This window comes from Pleurodeles waltl, chromosome 12, assembly GCF_031143425.1.
Source record: "Pleurodeles waltl isolate 20211129_DDA chromosome 12, aPleWal1.hap1.20221129, whole genome shotgun sequence".
Classification (NCBI taxonomy): Eukaryota; Metazoa; Chordata; class Amphibia; order Caudata; family Salamandridae; genus Pleurodeles; species Pleurodeles waltl.
The window spans coordinates 527,583,395-527,611,239 of record NC_090451.1 but is presented as its reverse complement, the minus strand read 5'-3'; the positions used below and the strand labels follow the sequence as shown (position 1 = coordinate 527,611,239).

The following is a 27,845-nucleotide window of genomic DNA, read 5'->3' as shown; positions in this document are numbered from 1 at the left end:
CGCTGGCAAAATTATAGGTCCATTCAGGTACATTCGGAATGAACTTAGGGTTACATTTGTAATACAACTCTGTCATCCCGAAGCTGTACATATAGTTCATGAATCGTCAAGGAATGAATTTCACTCATCCTCCTGGTACATTTAATTGACAAGCAAAAAAGCTGCATCCCAAGAAACGTATTTAAGGTCTGTTTTATGAATTGGTTTGAAAGGACTCCTCATGGGCTGAGCCAAGACTTTGTTGAGCTGCTATACCACAGGAGGAGACTTCACCGGAAGGTAGACTCTAAATATTCCTTTCATGAACTCTTTAATTAGTCTAGTGGACCATACCTATAGTTCTCCTATTTGTCTTCGAAAACGGGAGACAGCAACCAAATAAACTCTTATGGAGGAATGTGCAAAACCTCATTCTGCTAGGTGTAACAGATATGGGTGCACTGCTCTAAAGTATCGGAAAGCAGATGCAGAGAATTAAAGGTATACCTAGAACAAACACTTTTCCATTTTGCAGCTTAATTCTTGCATCTAGAGTCTGCATGAGGGTGCTGAAGAACAGACTTGCAATCCCCTGGCAAATTTAGGTTTCCAAATTCATTGTTGTGGGAGCCAAGCTGACAAGCTTAGCGAATGTATCTGCGGATGAACAACATAGTTCAATAAGAGAAGGCCCTCAGTTGGCTAGAATGGAAAATGCGGGCAGCTTGAGCGGAGAAGAAGCTCTGTGAACCAGTACTGCCTTGGCCACACAGGAGCTATCAGAATTAAACAGCAAGATTCTTGCTTCATCTTACGAATGACCTTTGTGATCTGCAGAAAAGGAGAAAAAGTATAAGCGAACAAGCCCGCCCAAGCGAACTGGAATGCATTTCACCAAGAGTTCCTCTGTGGAAATTTGCTGGCTTACATCCTGAATTATTTGTTCTGAACAGTGCCAAAGCGATCCAGATTTGGAGTACCCCATTGATCAAAAACCTGCAGCAATTGCTGCTGATTCAGTTCTCACTCATTAAATTTGTTCTTCATTCTGCTTAAGGAATCCACCCATTTGTTCTCTACTCCCAGAACATATTTCACCTTCAGAGTTATGATGTGAAGAATTAACCATTCCCAGATTTGCTGAGCTTACAGGATTTGTGATCTTGTTCCTCTGTTTGGTGAGACAGAACATCATTATGCTTTCTGCTCTGACTACTCCCCAGGCTTCACAACTCCTTGGTGTTAAAGATTGAAAGACCCAAACAAAAAAACAAAAAAAAAACACTTTCAGTTCAAGAAGACTGATGTATGACAATGCTTCCTGGGTGGACCATCTTCAATGGATTTCCAATTCCTGCAAATGAGCTCCCCGACAATCCAGGGAAGTGTCTGTTGTCATGAAGATATAGGGGTGCACAGGAATGAACGTTAGACCTTGCAAGATGTTTGCTAGGACCCTCCACCAATCCATCGCTCTTTTCATATTCACGGTAACGGAGATGCTTTCCTCGAAGGTGCCCTGGGACTGGACCCATTGCTCATCTAGTTGCTCCTGCAACAGTCGCCTGTTAAGACAACAGTTTGGTATCAATGGGATGGAAGATGACATCACTACCAACATTGGCTTGTACTGCCAGACACAAGTAGACCTTCTTTCCAAGAAGAAAGCTGTCAATGACCTTAGGCGATGAATCCTCTCAGCTGTAGGGGAAGCTCTGGAAACCTTAGTATTCAGGACTGCTCTTAGAAAGACTGCCATCCTGGACAGGACTAGAGAGAATCTTTTTCTGCTCAGCTTGAGGCCTAAGGTGTTGAACAGCTGCAGACAGGCCATTGTAGACTTTTTTGATGAAGTAAATGTTGTACCCGTTATAAGACAGTCATCCAGGTATGGTAAAACCTGGTGACCAGATCTCCTCAGGAAGGCCGCCACTGGGGGCATATACTTAGGGAAGACCCTGGGAGCTAAATGCAGCCCAGAAGGAAGCACTCTGAATTGGTAATGGCACCCTGCCACCTTGAACCTTAGAGTTTTTTTGATGTTTTATGTGTTTGGAGATATGGAAATATGCACCTTGGAGATTCAGGAATGTCATGTAATCATCTGTATTCAGCAGTTGTAGGGTCTCTTGTAAGGATAGCGACTTGAAAGGCTGTATTTTGATGGATTTGTTTAAGAGCTTCAAGTACATTACTTATCTCCATTTTCCTGATTACTTTTTGATGAGGAAGAAATTGCAGTAGAAACTCGTGTTGCACTGTGACAACGTAACCTCCTCTATCGCACCCTTGTGGAGAAGAAAACAAACGTTCTGCATCAGCAGAGATAGAGGACAATGAGATTGTCTAAGAGGAGGAAAAATTGGAGGCTTATGAACAAATTCCAGGGTGTGACCATGATGGATTACATCGAACACCTGTTTGTTGGAAGAGATGCTCTTCCAATGATTGGCACCTAGGGATCACACGGTCTCCATGTCTGAGTATATAGCCTGCAAAGCACTGTTCACATGCTTTGCAAAGAGATGTTCACCATCAAATGGCATGTCAAGAATCTTGGCCTGCACTTCTGGGCAGAAAGAAGTTGCTTTTAGCCAACCTTGATGGCGCAGGACAGACACACCCGCCATCTGTCTGAACACTGTATTCAAAATATCCATGGCAGCATCCATAATCTCTGGGGATGTATTCTCACCCTCCAAAAACTCCCTTTACTTCTTTCCTTTTATACTCTGGGAGATATTCCAGAAAAACTGACATATCCAACAACATCTGACGGCTGTATCACCCCAATAAGGCCAAAGCGCTGGACACTTTATTAGAAGTTGCCAACATCACAGAAAAGCTTTTTTAGATATTGTCCAGTCATCCACCTTCCTTATAGGGCAGGGCAGAACAAGGCGTAGACTGATTTTTTGAGCACCGTTTGGCTGACTGCATGATGACGGAATCAGGGCAAGGCTGACTGATAAGACATGTTGGTGAGTTGTCAGACGCCTTGTACTTTTTGTCCAACCTAGGAATGGCCGCTGCTACATAAGCCAGTGTCTTCCTAAGCTTTAACCCTTTTAGCCAAATTTAATCAACAATGGAAATGGATCTTATTGAATGTTGCTCCGAGTCCTTAAAGTCATAAAGAAAATACTCAGTCTGTCTGACTGGGAGAGTTAAGTCAAAGTGCTTGGAGAATCTTTCGAGGAGCTTGTGAAAACCTACAATGTCAACTGGTAGTGAATCAACCGGGGTTGATGAAGGTGAAGAAGACAGTGGCTGTACATAGCGATTCCATTCTGGATGATCATCTGCAGTCCCAGAAGGAATCTCACCCTCCTCTATTTGTTGGTCCCCATCACTATCCTCAAAGGAATCCCTTATTGTGATTGTAGATATCCATCATTCTTCCTGTTGTTGTGAATGAGGACTCTTTAGAAAGGAGACCATCTCTGCAGCTTCCAAACGGGCCTAAGTATTTTGTGCCTTCGCATTTGCCTCTAGAAGCAAATGCAAAGGCACAAAATACTTAGACAGCAGTAACACTGTGACTAAGTGGAGCTCAGGGAGACTCCTTAACACACTAGATGTGTTAAGAAATCTGAGGTATGGTGGCTCTGCAGGGGATGAGTGATTCAGGGTCTCTAATCTGACTGGTTGAAGTTTGGATGCTTTAAAACAATGTGACTTGGCTAACATTGTTTATTGTTATCAATATATTTTCTAATGCTTATGTGTAAGCACTGCTTTTATTTTCTGTTACCGTAGGACTCCCACCACACTGACCATTAAGATTCAAGCATGTTAATCAATGAAAGATACAATACTGAAGAAGCAACACTAGTTCCCCCACCTGATAATCACTCGGTGAGCTTTTGAATTCTGCTCAATATTGTATTATTCACCAGTAAGGGACTCCAACATAAATGAGTTTAAATGTTACATATTTAGTCCATAGCAAACATGACTTACTGAACATGTTACTTACCTTCGGTAACGCCTTATTGGGTAGAGACAGACTAGCTGCAGATTCTTTACCTTAGAATTCTCCTCAGGTGCCAGACTGGATCCAGAAAAAACTTTTTAGCAGTACCTTTGCGCATCGGTACAGGGTACCATGCGACTCCATATCGACGTCATCCACCTGAAATGACGATGACGGAGTCCATATAATCCCTCCTCCGACGCGCTGAAGTTAGTCTCTTCTGTGACTAGAATCCGCGCAACGGGGAGTCACCAAAGAAACTGGCAATGGAACAGTGTGCCAACAAGAGGGAGAGATGTAAATTTGAATTACAACTACTAAATTGAAATGGATGGTAAGCTAACCAAGAAAGGGATACTTAGGTAAGATAAAATAGTTCACAGAACGGGGAGCAATGGTGGGTTGGTAAGGAATCTGCGGCTAGTCTATGTTTCTACCAGATAAGGCATTACCGAAGGTAAGTTACTTGTTAATCTGATAGAGACAGTTAGCTGCAGATTCCTTATCTTAGAATTCGATGCCAAAGCAATATCAACCCAGGAGGTGGATGTGCAAACATATTCTACCCAAGTCTCAAATATAAACAACCGGTTTAACTGAAGGCACAGTAGACCAGTCACAAGAGAGACTAAGGCGAGAAAGAACATTAATCTCACCAGAAGAGCAGTGGAAGTCCCACAGAATATTTTAAGAAGACATGAAACATCATGTGGAGCGGAGAACATGGCAATAAAAACAAGCATTTACAATGCAACGGGTCTCGTGTTTGCTCATGTTAGAGCTGATCGCGTTGTAAACTCCTAACCCGACTTTTCACCTATCGGGCAAAAGTGCATTTGTGTACATAACCCGAAAAAGTGAAATTAACTATGTAAAGCGCTCGACTTCTGCCAAGCGAGATCGCACTCGTAAATTAGAGAAACAGAAGTCCACGAGCCCGATGGAAAACAGCGAGCCTCGCATGTTTTCTGTACTTGGCCGCTGCGCTCGAGGAGGGCTAGCCACCGGAAAAGGCATGAGGTATGCGTGCCTTCGACTAATGAAAGCAAGCAGATTTTATTAGGCAAGCCCACGAACCAATAAAAAACACTGACGTGAAGTTGACAGGGCTCCGAGCCCTTTTCTAAATACTAAAGTGTCTCGCTGCGATACGCATGCGCGAGCGCATGCAACGCAGGCTCGACCCTAAAAATGAATCTGCTGGTTGACAACAAGCAGTAGGAAAATAAACATGTAGAGCCCTATGTTCGGAGCTGAACCGATGAAGAGCTGAGAAGTAAGGTGCAAGACCATCACAACAATTACTGAGATAATTGGGATGGAACACTTATCAAGGGGGATCCATTGAGGACATAAAAAAAGAGGAGAAGCGATGCATGAATGCTGCCTCAAACAGTACGTGTAGGCAAAACCAGCAAGTCGCAAAAACCTTAACGCTGATTAGGAGAGTAACTTAAAAGACAGTGTGCACACTTCCAAGAACACAAAAGGGGAACCTGAAGAGAGATGTAACAGAACTGTAAGACACATAGAAAGGGTTGACAGGGGACACAAAAGGCATGCCATATGCATGACATATGATGGAGAAATGAGATCTGAATACATATATGTGAAACACGCACACATATAAATGTAATGACATGGATGTGTCCGTGCATATGTATCTATAGATATGTATAGAGCATAGCTAAACCCATACGTAGATATAAATATAGAAACACAGACCTATGAAATATATATCTATATAATACTTATACTTACATAATATATAGACATATAGAAAGAAAAGGGCTGAGCAAACAGCAACACAACAGCAAAATAAAAGAGGGGAGAGAGAAAAATCACACCACTCAAGGACGAAAAAAAACCAGCCAAGCAGGAAAACCAATGCTAGTGGCCTAAAGACCTAAAAGGGGCCAGACAGAACAACCTGCTAATAGAAAACAGCAGAAACCTTGCACTATATAAAACAATGTTAACACTAGGCAGATAATCGCCACAGGAGCAGACGCCAACCTTAGAAAGGTCAAGATAATGGCAATGATAAGTCCAGTAGACAGAAAAAAGGTGCTGAAAGAAAGGACCCAAGGAAAAAAAAGGTAGGGGCCTTAAGGCACAAAACCTGCATAAAAGAAAGCGGCCCATTAGTTTGACTTAATATTAAAATAACCTGAAATGTAAGGTATATTTGACGTTGACACCCAGAATGAAATTTGAATACTGGATCTGCGAGAGACTGTAGTGCAATGTCTATACCAGTGGGCTACAGCTCTAAGCAACAAAACAATATGTGGTTATGGAGGATTAAATGTCAGACAGAAGAAGGAGACATGACTACCTTTGTGCAGCATTCATAGAAAGGATTAAGCAAGTGCTAGGATTGGAAACCTACACATTAAATGCCGGGACATAGCGGTCAAAAGATGACCAAGGTCACACATGAAGGAAAAGAATCCCAAGGAGGGAGAAGGGATAGGGAAGGAAACAGCGAACCTGGGAGGGCAAGGCTATCATTAACAAGCTCCTGGTAGGAAATATGTAAACTTAATAGTATGGCTAAGAGTCTACATCAATTGCTCCGAAGAACAGGGAACTGAAAATGACTCTCACATGAGGAAGAACCCCGTAGAGAGCACAATTTCTTAGGCGACACACCTATTAGCAGAGACAACAGAAAACCTTCCTTTAAGAGGTATCAGACCCAAATATGTTCACATGAAATAATGGAATCCGTCCACAATAGTGAAAAAAAGAAACGCAGCACCTGCAAATGCAGGAACACCATTTGGTGCTAGGCAGTGTGAACATAATAATAAGAAAAATCCCCTGCAGCAAAGAAGGACCACCACACCGGGTGCTGGGAGAAAAAAGCACTCTTCCCCTAGAGGTGGAGAGAAAAGCAACAGGGGAATACAAACTGCCCCTAAACAATGGCAGGAAATTAATACAGAGTGAGACCCTGTACCACAAGGACGTGTTAAGACTGTGTACCACCATGCACATCTCTAAATCAGTGTAAAGCTGAGTCGGCATGCGCATCAAAAAGTGAGATGCCATCAAAATGCATGTCAATGAAAGTTGCCTAGACAGCCTTCGATAAATTGAAGGGAAGTAACCATGCCTGCCGACGCAGAGCCACTGAAGAGGCCATAATCCTTCCAACAGAATCAGTGGTATCCATACTACATCAGATACTAAGCTTGACAGCTTGCTGACCATCCCGTACTAAAGGAACCAGAATATTCCGAGCCTCCTCAGGGAGAGAAGGCAAAATTAGCTCCTCTGAGTCTCACAAGATGTGGAAGCAGCAAGCAAGGACACAAGAAGTGTTGATAGAAAGCAGGGCAGAGCTAGATGAAGCGAAAAGATGCGTACCAGAAGAGCCAAGCTGCCTGGCCTCTCGCTCTGGAGGGACATGAGTAAGACTCTGTAGCTAAAGCAGCTTGCACCACAAAGCTTTGAGTAGTCGGATGCTGACGGAGGCGAGATGGATTCTCGGGGGCTGGTCTGTGTCTATGTGAAATAGAGCATTCAACAGGAGGGCCAGATTCCAGGTGGGCCCAAACCCCAAAGAGAATATTTCCAAGAGTCTCACAGTAAGGAAAGACAGCATCTACAAAAGAGTGGTCAGGATGTAGGACATCTATTAAAGGGTCCGTTGACAAGTGAGCAGTAGTAAGTTGTAAATCAACACCTCCAAAACACGTTCCAACATATCTGCTAGAGCAGAACTTGCCTCTGTAGCCAACCTAGGGAATGACAGGAGGCTGGAGGCCATGGAAAAGTCCAGGCCACTAGCATTGCCAAATTCAAATTACCAAACCTATTGAGTATTTGGAATGGTGTCAGAAAGGGAAGGTCGATAATCTGAACCATGCCCCTTTGATTGAGGAACTGGAGGATGGGCTCCAGAAGACATAGGGCAAGAATCGGAGACAGTCGAATCCATTGGTGCCACTCCTGGCGTCGGGATCGAAGTTGACCAGCGTCGAGAGGGTGAGACCTCAACGTTGGAAGGTGCGTTGGTCAACTTTGGTCAGGCTACCACTGGAGCGTCAAGCGAAATCGACAGCACCTCCAGAGTTGGCAAAGCAGAGCTCAATGCTGACAATGGAGCAGGCAGGGAAGAGTTTCGTAGAGAGCTGTGCACCAGTGCAGAAATGACTCTGGAGACGAAGTCAGAAAGCCCAATGGACACAGAGGGTGAACCCGCCAGCAAAGAGACCGTTGGGGCACCCTCCACCTCCTTGGGGCCTGAAGGTGCTCCAGGGGAAGGGCTAGGCCCAAAAATGGCATGAAGGTGTGAGCAATAGTCCCGCATCTTGGCCAGAGTCACCCTGGTGCCAGGAAAAATACGAAAACGTGGGACGGACTCCTGCACGGACTCCTCCTGAGAAGAACGAGAAGAGCTGCGTGGAGATGGTGAAGTCGGAGGATGGCACGACTTCGACCGAGGATGATGCATACCATAAGAGATTGATGGAACCACATGCGAACAGCTCCTGGAGCATTCGCATGGACAGACCTTGGATGGAGAAGGACTTTGACGCCTACGGGAGTCCTGGGGAGATCGTAATAGCCGTGCCACCAGGAGCTTCATCCACCGCTTCCCCTCAATGCTTTCGGCTTCAGATGTTGACCGGCATCGCAATCCTGAGTCGAGGTGGATGTCTAAGAACCACATACAGACAGAATGGGGTCCGTGACTGATATCTGTTGAGCACAGGACCCACAAGACTGAAAGCTGGAGGCATACACACTGTTCCAAATGACAAAAAAAAAAACGTCAAAAAAGAAAGTACAAAAACAGGCAGAGCAACCGCTTCTCCAGATCCACGTTGCAGCGCAGAAAAGAAGAAACTGATGTCAGTGCTTCAGAGGAGGGATTATATGGACTCCATCTACATCATATCCGGTGAATGATGTCAACACGGAGTTGCACGATGCCCTCTAGTAAGACACAGAGATACTTCTGAACCCAGTCTGGTGCCTGGGGAGAATTCTAAGGTAAGGAATCTGCAGCTAGTTGTCTCTATCAGATATTTTACAATACCAGTGAGTTAACAGATTACATAATTTAGGGAAAAGAGAATACAAAAAACTAACATTGGCACAGCCAATACGTTTGGGGTTAGTGGTCAGCTTTTTGACTTTATCAATGCCTGTTTTGTTATTTGTTTTAATTTTATTATTGGGAGAGCTGCAGTGACCTCTACCATATGTAAAAAAAAGGGCTAACCGTGAAAATGTTTTTTTGGCCTCAGGAAGCATACTTTGTCATTGTAGTCCCTAAGCACAGAAGAGAACAACGGATGTGCTCCATGTGAAATAAATAATACTATCACTCACAGTGATGTTATCCAATGGCTGCAGTGAGCTGACTCACTGCCTTATTCTGCTTGCTGTAATGTGCAGAAGTAAATTGTGAATGACGACAGCAGAATGAACAGCGCTGGTCTGGAGCAGCCATAAGATAAATGGAATAGTTTCTTACCTGTCTCTCGCACGGGTATTTCAATGATAGTCACAAGCACTGAATAGTTCCACCCGCCTGCGGGGACCCTGGACCATTTCTCTGAAAATACCTTCTTAAGTGTTGATGTTCGCCTTTCTTCAGAAAGGCCTGCAAAGTCACTTAAGAATGTCATTATGCAGCCTAAAGGAGAGACTACAAATGCCAAAATTCTTCATCCTGTTTAGATAAAAAAAGGTCCTGCCAAGCAGATATGCAGTCAACTGCATGAATATTTTACAGAAAAAATCTTTCACAAACCTTTTTGCAATATTACATAAGGGTGAAGAAGTGCAGGGCAGTGTAGCCCATAGGCTGCCATTATACAGACTAAAAAGTAAAGCTGTGCCTTTAAGAGTAGGTGGTCCTCCCTTATCCCATCACGCTCAGCAAAAGGCAGTTACCTCAGTTCTTTTTGTAGGCTTCACTAGCTGAGATGAAAATGTCTTTAAACTATAATTTTGTCTATTCCACCCGGGTAGAAGGGAGGGTCGCTTATGACTATCATGGAAATACCCCTACGAGAGAACTGGAGTTACAGGTAAAAAACTTTTCCTTCTCTCGTAGGGGATTTCGATGTATAGTCATAAGTGCTGAATAGAGTAGCAAGCCGGACCCCCTGAGAACAGTGGATTAGACAGAATAGAGTGATATTTCTTTATGCAAAGAGATTTCTAAGAGAAGCCTGTCCTACTTGAGCATCTGCACTAGCATCAGCATCAAAACAGTAGTGCTTAGTAAAGGTGTGGACAGACCTCCAAGTAGCAGCTTTGCAAATATCTGCTAAGAGAATGTTTCTCATTGAAGCAATCGTGGCTGCTTTGCCCCTGGAAGAATGTGCTTTAGGTCTGCCAACAAGGGACTTATTGGCTAACAGGTAACAGAGCAAAATGCACAACACAATCCACCTAGAAAGAGATTGCTTGGAGGTAGCAAGGCCTGTTCGAACTGACCATAGTTAATGAACAGTTGCTGTGACTTGCAAAAGGATTTAGTTTTGTCTAAGTAAAATTTTAAAACCCTCTTAACTTCAAGAGAATGAAGTGTTCTCTCTGCAGGAGTAGATGGGTTTTGAAAGAAAGTTGGTAAAGAAATAGTCTGGTTTACATGGAGATCAGATATAACTTTTAGTAGGAATTTTGGATGTGTTCTCATTACAACCTTGGAAGAATGAAAAACAGTGTATGGTTCATGAGTACAAAGAGCCTGGATCTCATTAACCCTGTGAGCTGAGGTAATTGCTACAAGGAAGGCAGTTTTCTAAGTGAGATGTTGGAGAGATGCCTTGTGTATGGGCTCAAAAGGATGCTGCATTAGACGTGAAAGAACTACATTAAGCTCCCATGGTGGAGATGGACACCTAGTAAGAGGAAAACCCTTCTTTAACCCTTCTAGGAAGTCTTTAATGACTGGAATTTTAAAGAAAGAGGTTTGTGAAGGACTTTTCCTGTATGCAGTGAGAGCTGCTAGGTGTACTTTTATGGACGAGAATTGCAAACCAGATGTTTGCTAGCTGCAATAGGTATGGAAGAATAACATCTTCTCCGTATGCTTTGGGATCTATGTTCTTGTCTAAACAGCAAATGCAGAATCTTTTCCATTTTAAGGCATATGCTGATCTGGTAGATGGTCGTTTTGCTTCTTTTATAATGTCAATACAGTCTTATGGCAGATTAAAGTGACCATACTGCACCAGCTCAGGAGCCATGCTGCCAAATTCAACGACAAGAGATTGGGATGTCTCATCTGTCCTCCGAATTTCGTCAGAAGGTCTGGCCTGTATGGCAGCCTGAGATGTGGATGGAGTCACTGGTGAAGAGTGCCTGGAAACCACCACTGTCGGGGCCATTCCGGAGCAATGAGGATCATTCTCGCTTTTGGAGCTGGACAGTTTGATCCGGACTGCCAGGATCAGGGGAAGTGGTGGAAAGGCGTAGAGAAATGTGTTTGACCAGTCTATCCATAGGGCATTCCCCAATGTCCCTGGATGGTTGAACCTGGAAGTTTAGGCATTTTCTGTTGTCTGCTTTTGCAAACAGATCTATAGAAGGGGTGTCCCACTTTGAGAAGATGTATTGTACGATGTTGTCGTGCAGTACCCACTCGTGGTTCTCATCCAGCGCTCTGCTGAGAGTCTCTGCCTGTACATTCTCTATTCCAGGAAGGTGAGTCACTGTTAATGTTAGGTTCCTGCCAGAAGCCAGTTCCATATTGTCTGTGCCTTCAATGACCGAGTTCGGGATCTGGTGCCACCCTGCTTGTTCATGCAATACATGGTGGCTGTATTGTCTATCTGAACAAGTAGGGTGTTCATGGTGAATGTTGGGAAAAAGGCTTTGAGTGCCAGATGAACTGCCCATAGCTCTAGGAGATTGATGTGATACAATTTCACCCTCTAAGACCAAGAGCCTTGAATCTGCAGATGATCCATATGGGCACCCCATCCTAGAAACGACGCATCCGTGACTATCGTCTGCAAGGGGACTTGCTGGTGGAACGGCATCCCTTTCATAAGATTGTTCAGAGACCACCACCACTTGAGGGGCAGTGTTGCATCTGGGGAGAGAGTAACCCTGTCCTTACAACCGTTTATTAGCTGATTCCATTGATTTTCTAGACACTCCTGCAAGGGTCTCATGTGGAGGCGAGCGTTGGGAGTGAGGTGGATGCAAGAAGCCATCGATCCTAGAGAGATGAGACTATTCTTGCTGTTGACTGAGGTGCTTTCTCAAGGATTGATAAACGTTGCTCCTCCGAAGGAAACATCTTTGCTTGAATGGTGTCGATGTTGACTACTAAGTAGTGAAACCTCTGGACAGGTGATGAGGTTGACTTGGCAAGGTTGGCTTGAAGGCCCAATATCTGAAGAAGTTAGTAAGTCCAATTGAAATGTAGTTGGGCTTCTTGAGATGTGGATGCCTTTATGAGCCAATCGCCTAGCTAGGGATAGGCAAAGATTTTATGCTTTCTTAGATGGGCTGCCACCACAGCCATGCATTTGGACAACATTCTGGGAGCTGACTTGAGGCCGAATGGGAGCACTGCAAATTGGTAATGGTCTTGTCCCACAAGAAAACGATGCTTCCGGGAAATGGGAATGTGGAAGTATGCATCGTGGCGGTCGATGGAACAGAGCCAATCTCCCTGCTGAAGCTGGGGATATCTGATGCAAAGCCAGCATTCTGAGCTTCTCCTTTCAAATCCATTTGTTGGCTATTCTTAGATCGAGAATAGGTCTAAATTCGTGCTGGTCTTTCTTTGGTACCAGGAAATACCTTGATTAAATCCCTTTTCTACTTTGATCAGAGGGAAATGGTTCTTTTGCCTACTTTTGTAATAGGATGTTGACCTCTGTACTGAGAGAATCGGGATGGGACATGGAGGGCTTCGGTGGAATAGAAGGCGGAGGGTTTGTAAACCTGAAACAATAACCATTTTGCACATTATTCAGTACCCAGGCGTATGATGTGATGCGTTCCCACTCTGTCAGGTAATGCAAGATACTTCCCACTACCCGAGTGGGTAACAGAAGAGGGGAAAGGAGTGGCTCAGGGCTTAGACGCAGATGGTTGAAGTCATCCTTGGGTGGTTTATTGAGTGGAACGACCTCACATTTGCTTGCGTTGAATTTGGTATGATCTCTGGTGTTGTTGCTGTTGTTGTTGAGATCTAGGTGGCCCCCATTGCTGAGTTTGGAATTTCTGTGAGAAAAACCTGTGGTGGTAAGGATGGAACAACTAACGCTGTTCTCTAGATTTTTCAATGGCTACAGCTTGAAGAGTGTCCAGTTCCGATTTCATTCTAGACATCTCATCATTAGCATGAGAACCAAACAGAGTAGCCTGTAAATGGAAGGTTCTGTATTCTTTGGTGTGCTTCTGGCTTCAGAGAAGTAAGATGGAGCCATGAGTGTCTTCTCAGGGATATTCCATGACAATTTCCATGCGCCGCTAATACAAAAGAATCCGCTGCTTCGCTAATTATCTGATTAGAAACCATAGCACCTTCGTTGATGACTTCAAGGAAATCATCTTTTTTTATCTTTAGGAAGGTGGTCAGCAAATTGAAGGATGGAACCCCAAAGAGCACGGTCATATCTGCCCAAGAGGGACATGGCACTGGCTGCCCATAGAAACTGCAGATGGCGAGCAAACTTTGCGGCATGCCTTGTCCAGTTTTTTGCTCTCCTTGTCTGGTGGAGAGGGGGATGAAGGAGAAGTACAATGTGACTTCTTAGCAGCTACAATAACCACGGAATCTGGTGCTGGGTCTGCCCTTAGAAATAAAGGATCCTGCCCTGGAGGACGATATTTCTTTTGGAGCCTAGAAGGCGCGGGCTTGGCTGCTGTCAGGAATAAGTCCATCACCGGTTCTAGGAGGCCTGGGATCAGCAGAAGCAAGGGTCTTGCAGAAGAGCATTGGTGCAAAGTCTTGAAAATCACAGATGTTGTGGGCGTAGGTGCCGCCATTGGAATATTAAGCTTTGTAGCACCTTGGACAAGAACTTCCTGAAATGTGTTCACATCGTCAGTTGGAGAGACTAGGGGTGTTGGAGAGTCAGACAGAGTTGGAGAACAGTCTCCGGTAGACAAGGAGGAATGACGTTTATGAGATCGAGAACTTGATCTATTGTGACGGTAGTGATGTCTGGAACTAGAGGAACGTCTTGATTAACGGTGACGTGAATGTCTTGATGAGGCTACAGGAGTCGTAGGAGCCGGTTCAGAGGGTGGTACCTGAGGAGGTGCTACATGAGAGAGAGGATCAGGTAGAGGTGGCGAAAGCGGAGAAGGCATTGTGGTATGTGGAGGAGGAGATGGTTGAGTAGAAGTTGATGGAACCATCACGAGAGAAGGAGAAGATTCAGATATGGAGTAAATCCTGCTCCTCTTCCTTGGTGACCTCCTCGACAAGCTCTTAGACGTCAATGTGCGATTGCGACGTGCTCCTCTCGACGTCGATCCTTCATTACATCAGGTGTCCCTCGACGTCTACCTTCCACGCCGTGGCAACGGCGACCTTGACAGAGAATTACTTCTCGACGTCAGATAACCAAGACGCTTCAATGGTTCTCGACGTTGACGAACATCGAGACGACTCGCAGTGTCGTTTCCTCACTGTCAAACTTGCTCTCGATGGCAAACACTTAAGCGCTGTTACTTACCTCAATGTTCTCGAAGTCGACCAGAACCTGTGTCGTTTCTGGGATGTTCAGTGTCCACTGGCCGATAAAGTGAGAGCCCTGATGGAAGACTGGCCTTTCCTTTGCTCTACGGTCCTACCGGTAGGCTGTTTTCTTCTTCTGCTGTGTCCTCTGGCCTGGAGACAAATTTTCTCTCTGTCACGCAGTGCATGCCTGGAGAAGTTTTTACATATATCACAGGCATCAGGTATGTGTGACGACAGAAGGCAAATAATACAGACCTCATCTGGGTCTGTTTTGGCCTTCCTCCTGCCACAACGAGGGCACTTGCCAAAAAGTGAAGGCATTTGGATGGTAAAATACCTTAAATTTGTGGCAGACTTTTTTTTTTTTTAATGACAGAAAATAGTCAGGCAAGATGAAAAACATCGAATGAAGATGTCATCTAAAGTATTTGAGTAGAAGTTTTTGTGAAAAAAACTCTACATAGGTGGAGCTCAAGCTTCAGGGTCCTGTCAGCAGGAGCCGGAAAAAAGAACTGAGGTAACTGACTTTTGCTGAGCATGATGGGATATGGGAGGACCACCTGCTTTTAAAGGCACAGCTTTACTTTTTAGTCTGTATAATGGCAGCCTATGGGCTACACTGCCTTGTACTTCTTCACCCTTATGTGATATTGCAAAAAGGTTTGTGAAAGATTTTTTCTGTAAAACATTCCAAAGTATTCATGCATTTGAATGCACAAATGCCTGGCAGGACCTTTTTTCAACCAAACAGGATGAAGAATTTTGGCATTTGTAGCCTCTCCTTTAGGCAGCATAATGACATTCTTAAGTGACTTTGCAGGCCTTCCTGAAGAAAGGCGAACATCAACACTTAAGTAGATATTTTCAGAGAAATGCTCCAGGGTCCCCGTAGGCGGGCAGAACTATTCAGCGATTATGACTATACATGGAAATCCCCTATGAGAAAAGAAAAAAAGAAAATATATATATATATATATATATATATATATATATATGACAAACTGGGTGCTCCCTTGTGTCTGGACAAAGCTAAACCTCTCTGAGGAGCTCTAATGAGAGCGAAACACGTGTCAGGGTTTGCTTTTACTCATTCCAGGTTGGCTTGGATGGTATTTTACCAGTCCAAAGCTGTAATACTGTGCCTGGAGTGGTAAATGGCTTTTGGCTTTTGTCATTTTACAGCTCGGCAAGGTTGACACTGTGTCAAACCTATGCTTAAAGACTTTGCTGCACAAATGGCAAAAGACTTTGTCATTATCTAGCTCGGCCTGGATAGCACTGTGCTAATCCAATGCTTAAAAACTTTGCTAGATAGACATTTGAGGTGAGCAAATCTAGAGGGTCGCTGGTGTTGCAGGGTGCTCCTTACTAGAGCTGCTCTCCACCTAAACTTGGGAACTACCCAGAGTTCTCTATTCTTTTTTGCATAATTTATGCATCACTCTAACCCTGAAAGGGACTTGTTTTGATAATATATATATATATGCATACACACACATTTATACATGTTTTAAAGTAAACATTTTAAGATCTTGAATAAGAGTAGACTGAAAAATCTTAAAGAAAGAGTTAGCCACCTGAACAAAGATGTGGTGTTGTGTTATCTTAAAACTTAGTGCCATCTGGCACTGTTGGGTGAACCCTTCAGATAGTCTATACTCACTGCCTCTAAACACTGCACATGGTGGGCTGCTACTTCTCTCCTGCATCTAATTAAAACTTATTTAGCTTTAATTCTGGCTGTTAGAACAAGTGCATGCTGTGGGCCACTCATCTGATGTTTTTATATCGACCCTACAGGACATTTATCCCAGCAGTCTGTAACCAGTGTATGGTTTGGGCTTCTTCACTTTCGCTCCTGAATGATGTACCTCCTAGGGCAGTGGTTCCCAACCTGTGGGCCGGGGACCCCTGGGGGTCCGCGAAGCCTCCTCAGGGGTCCGCGACTGCTTAAAAAAATATAATAATATTAGGTCCCAGCTATCAGAAATGACTCAGTGGGGGTCCTCGGGTTCCAATAATGATTCAGTGGGGGTCCCCGGGCTCCAGTACTGATAAAATGGGGGTCCACAGAAGTCAAAAGGTTGGGAACCACTGTCCTAGGGCATTATCTCAGCTGTCAGCTACTAGTTTAGGCCATAGGTGGCCTATCCACCTTCCCTCTGTGGTTGAATACTGCAAACGTGACCCAAAGGTATTGGAGTGCTTTACACGAGAACCAGTTACATTACACAATGACACATTCACTTTTGCCAGGCACACAGAGATAAAGTGATTTGCCCAGAATCACAGCATGTTGAGTCGATGCCGAGACTCAAACCTGATTCCCTAGTTCTGCAGTCGGCGGCTCTGGCTGTACTGCCACATCCTCTCTTGGCTACCTCTAACAAATCAAATGCCTACTCACTGCCCCTGCCACTTCTAGGTGGGTCGTAGCCAACAAACACTAAAAATCTGCCTGACAATACTCATTTGATAAGAAAAGGGTGAGTGTTATTTGCGTAATCAGTAAATTAGACCTCGGCCTCCTTGATACGGGACTTATTCAATTTTTTGGTCTCATTTGTTTTTAGTCTTTCCACCTTCTAGGTCACACACCCAACCATGACCTTTAGGGCATGTCTACCTATAACAAGTGCACGCCTGCCGACTGTTCCTCTATCAGCTAAGGGTTAACTATAAAGGGCTTCAACTAAATGTGTATTCATCCTGTGCAAGTCTGGAGATTATTCCTGGTCACTCCAGAAATTATTCTCTAAAGCATTTATCGTGGTTCCTGTCTCCCGTGTGTGCCTGGCTGTATGCGAGGTGAATCGTACAGGACATTTATATATGACTCTTCAGATCATCTGCACGGATACTTTAATCCACTGGGAGCTATGGGCTGCCATTCTGTCACTCCTGAGTGAAACTTTTAGGGGTTGATGCTGGATACCTGTAACAAGTTAATGTTGTGGCCTGCTACCTTGCCTGCTTATGAACAGACCCTGTCAGACACTTCCATTACTACCCGTGTCCATTCCCTGCACATAGTTACTGTCCTAACTCCCAGGTGGACCCTTATCCAGCTTTTACTATGGCTGCCTGTATCTAGTGCATACCTGCGATCACTCCTCTATCACTCTTGATTAGTCTCTAAAGGTTATGGCTGTGTTTCTCCTTTGCATGCATGTGGGGTAATCTACCCCCTTCTACAATGTATTATTGAGATCTTTAACCGTGCCTGATGCATACATGGTATCTCTGTGGGTCGCCTATTCACCTGTCACTCTAGCTCTGGAATTACGTAAAGCACTACCCTGACTGCCTGTATCCTGTGCATGGGGTGAGGTGCTCTTCAGTTGCTCATGGCACACCATAAAGAGAGCTGTTCAATCATTCAGATCATTTAAGAATTGTAAATTGTCAGCCTTCTGTCCCACACTCCACTATTCCAATGTTATCCTCTTGTCAGTTTTCAAAATCTCTTTTTTGAATGGATGTTTGACTTCCTTCAAAACCTCAACGTGACGTTTCCAAATGTTCTTAGATAACCACTATGCTGTGTGTCAAGATGTGATACACAGATTGTTACGCTGATCGTATGGTGAATTTCCATGCAGACAAGGTCATGCGGGTTTCCATAAGAGCAAAATAAAAACAAATGTGAGCAGGTAGCAAAAAGCCAGGTATTTTACCTACCTCTTCCACTCCAGTAACTAGGTGCTGCTCCTCCTGACCCAATGCCAAATACATCTGGTTTAATTCTGGGCTGGGAGTGAAGACGTCCGGCCCGCAACGAAACTGGAAAAAAGAGAGACAAACTCGGCTTAATGTCTGTACTCTGTTCTGTTCACTGGTTCCGGGAGCAAAAAGGTACATACTAGTGAAGAATTCTCATTTCAACAGTTTCATGCGCTGCTAACACTGCAAAATGTAGGAAGAAATGTAGAGTTTAGAGTTTGTTTACTGAAAACTCAAAATTTTAAATCAGTTTAAGTAGAAATAAATTAGTGGCAGGCCTTGTTCTCTTAAATTACAAAAGCTTGATCAGACACAACTTTGATAAACCTAGTGTTAAGAAAGTTGATGCTTGATGACAAAAGGATTGTATGTACTGAAAACGAATGATGTTTTGGGAGAGAATGGAAACTTTGCAACATATTTCAATTTGGCATTTGAATGCGATGTAATGTCTATTGTCTAAACAAGTAAAACCTCATTCCCTAGAGGCACCCTGGTCTCTGAGTCTGAGAGACCTGCTCAAGATGATGGATAATGCAGCAGACTAGGGTCCGAGATGGTCAGTTCTAAATAAACTTTCATGTTTATATCCTCCCCTTCCAACAGGATTCTCAGCCCTACTTACAATCTACTTGGAAAAAGTAGATTGAAGGAAATTAAACAAAACGGAAATTAGGGGCGAAGGGATAAGGCTGTTTCCATTTTGAAAAATGGCAGGTGACAATATAAAATGCCTAACACTGGCTACTTGATTCCACCTCATGCTTCTTCCTTTCACCACAAGATAATGCCTGCCCCTTTATTTCACTCTCGCAGATTCCTTTTCATCCTTGTTTTCTTCCTGTCAGTCTTTCCGTCTTGTTCTTCCATTTCTCGTTTTGAATTTTTCTCTATTGTTCCGAGTCAAAGTCTGATGAGGAAAAACAAGTCCAGGTCCTTAAAAATGAGTGTCAGTGCGCCCACCTGCAACTACAAGCTCAAATTTAGCAGTGTTCACGGGCATGACATTTGACTGGATCTAATGCAGGAGGCACCATTATAGGTAATTGGCATAAACGTCCAAGCTTAATTCACTAACTGGGCCGGTACTGTCCGGTACTGAGTACCGGCACTTTTTTATTTTGAGAGAGAGAGTACCGGCACATCTCGAGAAATGTCAACACGTCCTTTGTCAGTTGCAAGTACTTCATCCAGTCCTGGATCTCCCTCTGCTCTTTCTAAAACTCGTAGCCTTTAGGAGAAAATTGGATAATTAAAATACAAGTTACTGAATACAGAACACCAGCTGGTCTGGGTGGACTACTGTTGCCTGATGTGGAACAAGGCAAGACTACTTAAACTGCAAAACTTTGTCGGTAATGAGGTTGATGTGTGTTCACGTGAAATTACCTCAACAGGGAAGTGAGCTTACTTAAGATATCTGAAGCCTGGGCGTCACACATTTTTTTCCTGGTCGATATAAGTGGCTTGTTATGTTTTCTTGTTCCGATTAAACACATTACATTGTTCAATGAAATGAAATATGCTACAACACGAAATTATTTGCAGCAACGTTCAAGACGATAGCCCGTGATACTCTAGAAAACTACACAACAGGCAGACCACTGAATCAATCAGTAAATAATATTTAGATGTTCCGTTGTTTCATTTAACTTTGATAATAACATTACTAACAATACAACAAGACCTCCAATGCAGACAAGGCTCTAGAGGCAGATTAATAAAAATACTAAATTATAATAGGCACGCTTATTTATGTTTATTTTACAAAGTGTGAGGCAAATGTTTAAATTAAGGATATAATAATACTGAGCAGATGCGGTTGCACCGCCTGTTGCAGAGAAATGCCATTCATCTGTTCAAGGCTGGTTAAAGAAATAATGCAGACATGAGTAAATTAATAGTCAAAGGAGAAATGAGAACACGGCTTTTCTGCCAGACCCGTTTTATAGTCAAACTCCAAGCATGCTGCCACTTCTGGGCTAATGGCTATAACTGAGAAAGTAAAGCTAGATGTTCGAGCATATTTAGTGACGTTGGCATGAAACTGTATAGACTATAAGTAGATCTCATGCTGTTGCGTCATGTAACAACTACAGGGAAAATAACAATATCAATTATTCGGGAGTCCAGAGACAATTTTATTTGTGGTGTGTGCTTTATATTTGGACAATAGTTATACTTTAATGGCAGGTGATTAAAGGCTATTACAATATTTCGTACACTTTTCTAGTTAAGGTGCAATTTAGTTAAAACCTTAGAAATAAAATAGGGAGTCTTCTCAGTACTCACTACTTTGTAATCTTGTGCGCAAAACTAACTATGGATTATTTTCTTAGAGAACCTGATGCTCACGATTCACCTGTCGACAGCAACTAGATACGTTGTTTTCTGGGTAAAACGATCAATGGAACATGAAATCACGGCCCCAGCTGATCTATATACTATGTGGGCAAGAAATATCTTACAATCACCCTGGGGAGTTTCATCAGGGTATGGTGTAGGGTGACTGTAGAAGGCTATTAAAGTGAATTTTTACAGTGTCAACCTCAAGGGGGAACATTTCTCTCAAACTCTGAAGATCTGCTGCAGTTTTTACAGGAATCAGCTAGATTTCAGCTATCAAGACAGTAGATGATTTGTTTTGTAATCCTTTACTGGGATGCTACGTGTTATATACAGAAATCAACAATGATCAGCAGCCGCAGAGCTTAAAAGGGTGAGCTATACAATAATTTCACTACTGGCTTGAGAGAAAAAAGGTGATGTGCAGGGTTAGGGGGTGATAACTGGAGCGAGGACTGGGGTGATAGAACAAAGAGTTCAGGTGGCCCGTCCACAAATTCAGAGGAAACAGCTTGCAAGTTCCCATGGTAAATTGGGAATAAATAACACGTAGAGCAAACAAATGTGGGTTGTTCAACCACTACATTCTAAATAATGTAAAGCAACTGAACATAAGCAGATCACATAAAACATGTCAGTATAAATGTATTAAACGTACTCCTCACACCAGTATAGCACATTACAGCTCATTCATGGCTCATTCATGTTGGGATTAGAAGATCTCCCATTCCAACTCTCTTTGGAAACTGGGCATGTTGTGTACTAAGTCAAGCTTGGATGCAATTAAACAGGTGGAGAGTGGACATCAGTTATGACTGTGATAATCAAGGTCCGAGCATTATAGCTCAGTAATTGTCTGCTGTGTTGAGTAAATGTAACCACACGTCTAGGAACATGGACATCTTGTCCTAGAGCCTGTAGATATTCTCTTCATCTGAGGCCATTTTGTGCATTACAGTAAGCCGTTCTTCGATTATTGTTTGGTTAGAAGTGCCAATGCCTCAGTATGCATGCTTGTCCTTGGCTAACACAGTTGATAACCACAGCCTGGGATCAGCTGAAAGGTTTGTTACATCGACTCCAGGAATTTCAGCTAAGATCGGCCAGCACCGTAGAATATCAGTCGGGTCACAGTTAGAAATTCCCACTCATAGCAGCATTGGTGGGTCCAACATCAGTTTTGTAGTATCTTGGAGTGGTTATATTTCAGATAGGCTTCCCCAATACCCATGTCCTGGAGTACTTGGGACCAGTCCTCATCCATGTACTCATGGTTGAGGAGTGTTTGTCAAGTACGCAACAGGTGGTCTCCCAAAGGTCTGGAAAATAGGATGTCTACCAGGACACTATAGAGGTCAAACATCACTTCATTTTAATACCCCAAATCCTCAAGTAGGTCAGTAAAGGGAATTCAGGAGGTCCCAGAGGAGCTGCCATAGTCTGCTGTTACTAGGAGGTCTGCAGGCTAAACTCTATCAGTAAGAACTGAATTGGTTTCAACTCTCCTTCTGTCCAAAGTTGATCAAGTGTACAGACCTTGGCAACCACCCACATTTCTCACACGAGGGCATGTTAGAAGGATCTACATTTAAAGATCTTAGCATCTATCCTTAGTTGTTTATGAGCAGCCTGTCACACAACTATGAACTAACGACTGGATAATCAGCCAGAGGGCTTATTGAGGCAGAATGAAGAAAGGTCAATCATATCACTTGTCAAATTGCACTCCAACATCATTCAGAATGGCACGTCTTTGGCACAGGAGGGAATGTACGACAACTGTAATGGATGTTTCGCTTCACAACAGAATGCTTGTGATGTCTTATAATGGTGGGTTTAAATCATTCATGCTTGGTGTTGGAAAGATTGGCTTGTGGAGTGGAGGGTGAGGATTGTTCTCCAACTGTCAGTTGGCCCAGGGTGTTGGTGGGTGAGGTCCCTCTCAAAGGTCCACCCATCCTTCATCTTTCTCCATGAGTCCTTGAAGGTATTTTAAAATTCTATGCATAGCAGACCCAAGTCCATCAAACTGTCTACTAACAGTTATCCTGAAGGGCTTAAGCCACAGTTTAATTTCCAAAAATGCTACATCCCTGGCTACTTCTAAGGCAGCACTACTACTTTACAAACCCTCCTTTCACCAGTCTCTAAGCACTTATTTTCTGTGTCTGGACTCATCGAAGGCTGAGATGCAGAAGCATAATTATGTGACTGAGTCCGATTTAGGACAAGACCTGAGGAACACCGACTGAACTGGATATCTAAGTAATCTAGGAGCAGTTAACTTTCTAGCAGCTGCAGTTAGGGTGAAGAGTGGGAGAACGTTTGAGGACTGATGCTCTAAAATTGCAGAATATGCTGGTAAAGCAATTAAAACCATCAGTTAAATGTGCTTCAAGCTGGATCTGAAATGTATAATTAAAAAACTATAGTCGGGCACATTACCAAAGATAAGGCGAAAGCAAAATCGGAGGTGAAACATACTCAGCTTGCGATAGTGTTTCTATCCAAAGCACGCACAGTACTTTTGTCATTGCTGAGCCCACTAATTTAGACAACATGGGAGAGGTATCCCACAGTTAGGGCACAAGTACACTGGAAGACAGAGTTTAGGTTGTGTGTGATGAATTACATGATAACATTAGAAAATGCCACCACACCTCTTTTTTTGATTTCTCCACAGCAGGTACGTGTGCGGTTTCTCCGAAATGAGGCAGTTCTTCCATTGGAAGTTTGGACTCCTCTGATGACTTCAATGGATGGATATTCTCACTGCCGGAAGACAGGTTTAAGGTTAATACAATGAGAATAATAACTTACAAACCTCCCTTAGCTCGGAAATCCTTTCATCCAGAGTTCACCCTTAGTTAGCTTTACTTACCCAGGACCTGTAAGCGAATTCAGCATTGTGACAGTGATTACCAAATCAACAATACATTAAAAACTGCTTTACATGCTCTTACAGCCTCATAATAGACTTGCAAAATAAAAACAAATCAGAAAACAGAGGAAAAGAACACATTAAGAAATCACTCCCCACCCCACTTAATACAACGTGGGGTGCACTAATGTTCTTCCCATAAGGCCAGAGTTCAAATTGATTACTAAGTACAGGTATTGAGTGATGTATGGGTTAGTAGCATAACTGACGTAGCCCTGGATCTTTAAATGGCTAACTTTGGTTGCCATGTTGCTTTGTGACATGTGAATGAATACTTTATTTCTAGAAGAGCTCTTGTTCTAATTATTAAATGTGAAGTTGTTCCCATGTGAAAATGTTTTATTTTCTTGGTGATAATAATGGAACGGTTTAATGAACAGCACATTCAAGAAGACACCTGCAAAGTACAGCTTGGTATGTGTATAGTATCCTGTTAGATAGGACAATGGGAGAAGCCTGTATAGTACAGAGTCCTGAGACCCTAACGTGTAGGTGTGTAAACTGTTAGAATTGCGTGTGTTAAATTAGTGCAATAGAGCTCACTGTATTATTCAATGTAGTTTAGAGCAGAGTAGGAGATTTAAAGTACCCTCACCGAGAACTGATTTTCCTTTGTCTTTCCCTTTCTGAGTTTTTTGATTCACTTTGATGTGCATACTAATCGAAGCATACACATTTTGATTATTAATGGGGCGAATCTGATATTGATTTCTGTAGGTTATTAACCTTTAATAATCCTTCGTGGTTTTAAACTTAAATATTCCCTTCCTTTCTTTTGGATTCTAATGTGCTTCAAATATACTGAATGTACTGACTTGTTAACCTGTCTCAGTTGTAGCTCTCGATCTATCCGATAGTGCCTTATGATCCCTGAAATTTGCATACGGAAAAGTAGGAGCACATGGTGGATGTTTTAGACCGCATTTCTACCGCACATTCATTGCATCCAGCCTGTCAAAGGTTTGGGAACTGTATTAAATTCTGCTCTTGCAGTACATATATATTAGGTTTGCCTTGAGGGGTGAGTTCTGAAAAAAGAGAAGTAGCTCAGTTAATTATTGAGGTTCTTGTGCTGCCACTCTACATGCTGCATAAAACACATCTTCTTTGTCGTAAGTAATCTGCGCAGTACTTAATTTTAGCCAATGGTTGACCGCACGCATCTTTTAGGGAACTTAACAAACAAGTTACTTACCTTCGGTAACACCTTATCTGGTAGAGACGATACCTAGCCGCAGATTCCATAACTTTGAGTTTCCCCAAGCTTCAGACTGGATCTGGAAGATCTTTTGGAGCAGTAACCCTAAGGTGTTACCAAAGCTAAGCAACTTGTTACTCTGACAGAAACTTCTAGCTGCAGATTCCTTACCTTTGAGAAGATACCCAAGCACTACCAAACCCAGTGGTGGTACTGCGGACACATTTTAAACAAGGTAGTCCTGCAGGGCAGAATAGGCGAAATGCCCATCCCTCCAGACCCGACTGCCCAGGCAGTAATGTTTGGTAAACCTGTGGAGGGATGCTCATGTTGCTGCCTGGCAGATGTCCAGGACTGGGACTCCACATGCTAGCGCAGTGATCGCAGCCTTGGTTCTGGTAGGATGAGCCCACAAGCCTGCCGGGTGATGCTTCTTGGCCAATGCATAGCAGATTTGTTGCAGAGAACGATCCATCAGGAGATGGTCAGTTTCTGCACCGCCTGACCTTTTTTGCACCAACCTACCCCATGAAGAGTTGGTTGTCCACGCAGAACTCTTTCGCCTGGTCAACTTCTCCTTTTTGAGGAAGAGGATGAGAGTTTGCAGAACTAAGGTAGGTCGAAGACCTTTGTTCCCTTTGCAAATTAGAAAGTTGCAGAAATAGCAATCACTGCCTACTTCGGACACTGGAACCCTCTCTACGGCTCCCTTGGCCAAGAGAGCTGTGACTTCCTCGTGGAGCAAGGACATATGATCCTCTATCAGCCAGTCATGAGATGGAGGCATAGGGGAAGGAAGGATTCAAAGGGCAGGGAGTAGTCCCTCTGAATGATCTGCAAGGGCCATCTGTCCAATGTTATGTACTGCCAGTGGTGACGATGATGGCTGATTCTGCCACCAACTAGACCCCCATGATCTTGTAGGACAAGATAAGGAGGGCTTAGCGGCTGTGGCTACTGGGGGGTGGGGGAGTGATGGTGGCCATAGCAGACCTCTGGCTTCTTGACCAATGGGGTTACTATGAACCTTCCCCATGCACAGGCTGGGACGCTTGCGCAGGATGGTGGCTGGAATAGGGTTGGCGCAATTGAAAGCCCCTTCCGTATCCCAGAATGGAGCGAAAGGCAGACTAGGGATGACATGGGGCAGCTGAGAGGCCCAATGACTTGGCCGTAACCCATGAGTCCTTAAAGCTCTCCAGCGCAGAGTCTGCCTTGTCTCCGAACAGACGGATGCCATCAAAGGGCATGTCCATGAGGGAAGCCTGGACATACTCTGAAAAGACAGATGTTCTCAACCAGGAGTGACGTTTCGAGCATCACTGTTGTGGAAACGGCTCTGTCCAGTGAGTCTGTTGTGTCTACACCACAGCGAATTGTGAACTCTGCTGCATCTCTCTCGTCCTTGACGGCTTGGGAAAGAATGGCGCGGGCCTCCTCCGGAACCTGTAGCAGCACTTGCACAATTATATCCCACAAAGTGTGGTAATATTAGCCTAATAAGCATGCAGTGTTCCCTGACTGCAGTGCAAGGCTGGAGTAAAAAAACATCTTTTAGAAGCTATCTAGCCTCTTGGATTCCCTGTCCAGGCGTGTTTCAAGGAACTCACTACGGGAGGTAGAGGCTTGGACCATTACGGTTTTGGAGGGCAATGGGTTTGGGTGAGGAAGTCTGGGTCCACAGGTGCGGGATTGTGGCTGCGAGCAATTGTCCTATTCACATTAGCCCTGTGATGGGTTTGGCCCAGGTACCCAGTGGGACATCTATCACTGTTTCACTGAAAGAAAGCAGGTATTCAGAAGAAGACGCTCCCCGCAGTTGCACTTACATCAAAATGTTAGTCTTGACTGCTACTGAGGGCAACTCGCAGTCCACCCGCCCTCTTTGCCCCCATAGCATATGTTGCTCTCTCTGCCACGGTAGGGAGAGAAAGCATGCCAGCATCTGGAGAAGTATCCAGTCCACTGACATCACCCAGTTCCTCACACCAGACCATGCTTTCCTGGCCTTCTAACTGGTATTCTAAAGAGTCCAGTGACCCCTCCCATTCTTCTCAAAGGCCTACACTTCAGAATAAGGCTCATGCGCCTACCTAGAACACTTGGGTTCTGTCGGCGACAGAATCGGCATTGGTCGACTCTAATCTGGCTCCATGTTGGATTCAGGGATCCAAATGGGGCTGGCGCGGTCGGTGGGTGTCGAAGAAGGTCATGGTGGCACAACCTGCGCCAGTCCAGATCTGTGATCCGATAGCAGGTGGGGGCCCATCGGAGCAAGGGTCAGAACCGCAGTCGCGGAACCTGATGGGGTCCCCTCCGACACTGTGGAGTATGAAGGCGCTCAGGAGGGTTTGGTCTGCTCAAAAACGTGTCACATGATCACGTAAAATTCTGTAATTTGAACGGGGGTCACTCCAGGTCCCAGAAAAGTGGGGAGGTGCGGAGTCGATCCGAAACAGCTCCTAAGGACTGTGGCACGAACACAGTTGCTCCGTCATTGCGTAGACTGACTGGCGAGGAGAAGTCAAACCACGCTTTTTATGCTTCTCTTCCGAATGTCGCGATGACAGAGTGGGAGGAAGGGGACTTTGGGCTCCTAGAGTGGTCCAGTGACCTTCCTCTCAACTGGAGCTGAGATCTCCAAGGTGTTGCCTGCCGGGCTGCTAGCAGCTTTAGGGACTGCTCCCTCAAAGCCTTCAGTGCCATGGCTCGGCAGTCAAGGCACGATTTGGAGCCATGGCCACACTTGAGACACACAAGGTGCGAGTCAGTAACTGACATGGAACGGTGAAAGGCACCCCATGGGTTAAAACCTGTTTTCCCACCAGGAAAATGCCTCAAAAAAGAAGCTGACAAAATGTTGAAAAAAGCCTGTCAAAAATTAAAGAGGGGCAGCTCTACTCCGGAACAGCACTAACTGGAACAGAAAGAAAAGACCCGATGTCAGTGCGCTGAGGTGGCACCTCTATAGGTGATGTGGATGTCACTACCAGCATGGATG

The 27,845-nt window shown here is 44.1% G+C and overlaps 1 protein-coding gene across 2 annotated transcripts in view; it reads right to left on the bottom strand.

The window, feature by feature from the left end:
- The window catches only part of HYDIN (HYDIN axonemal central pair apparatus protein), a 2,122,366-nt gene that overhangs the window by 1,124,930 nt on the left and 969,591 nt on the right, over nucleotides 1–27,845 (bottom strand). For both annotated transcript variants that reach the window (XM_069217473.1, XM_069217472.1), the window contains 2 exons: nucleotides 23,366–23,477; nucleotides 18,318–18,419 (listed from right to left, as the gene is read on the bottom strand). In XM_069217473.1, coding sequence (XP_069073574.1) covers nucleotides 18,318–18,419; nucleotides 23,366–23,477 — 214 coding nt within the window. The remainder of the gene's footprint in view (nucleotides 1–18,317; nucleotides 18,420–23,365; nucleotides 23,478–27,845) is intronic.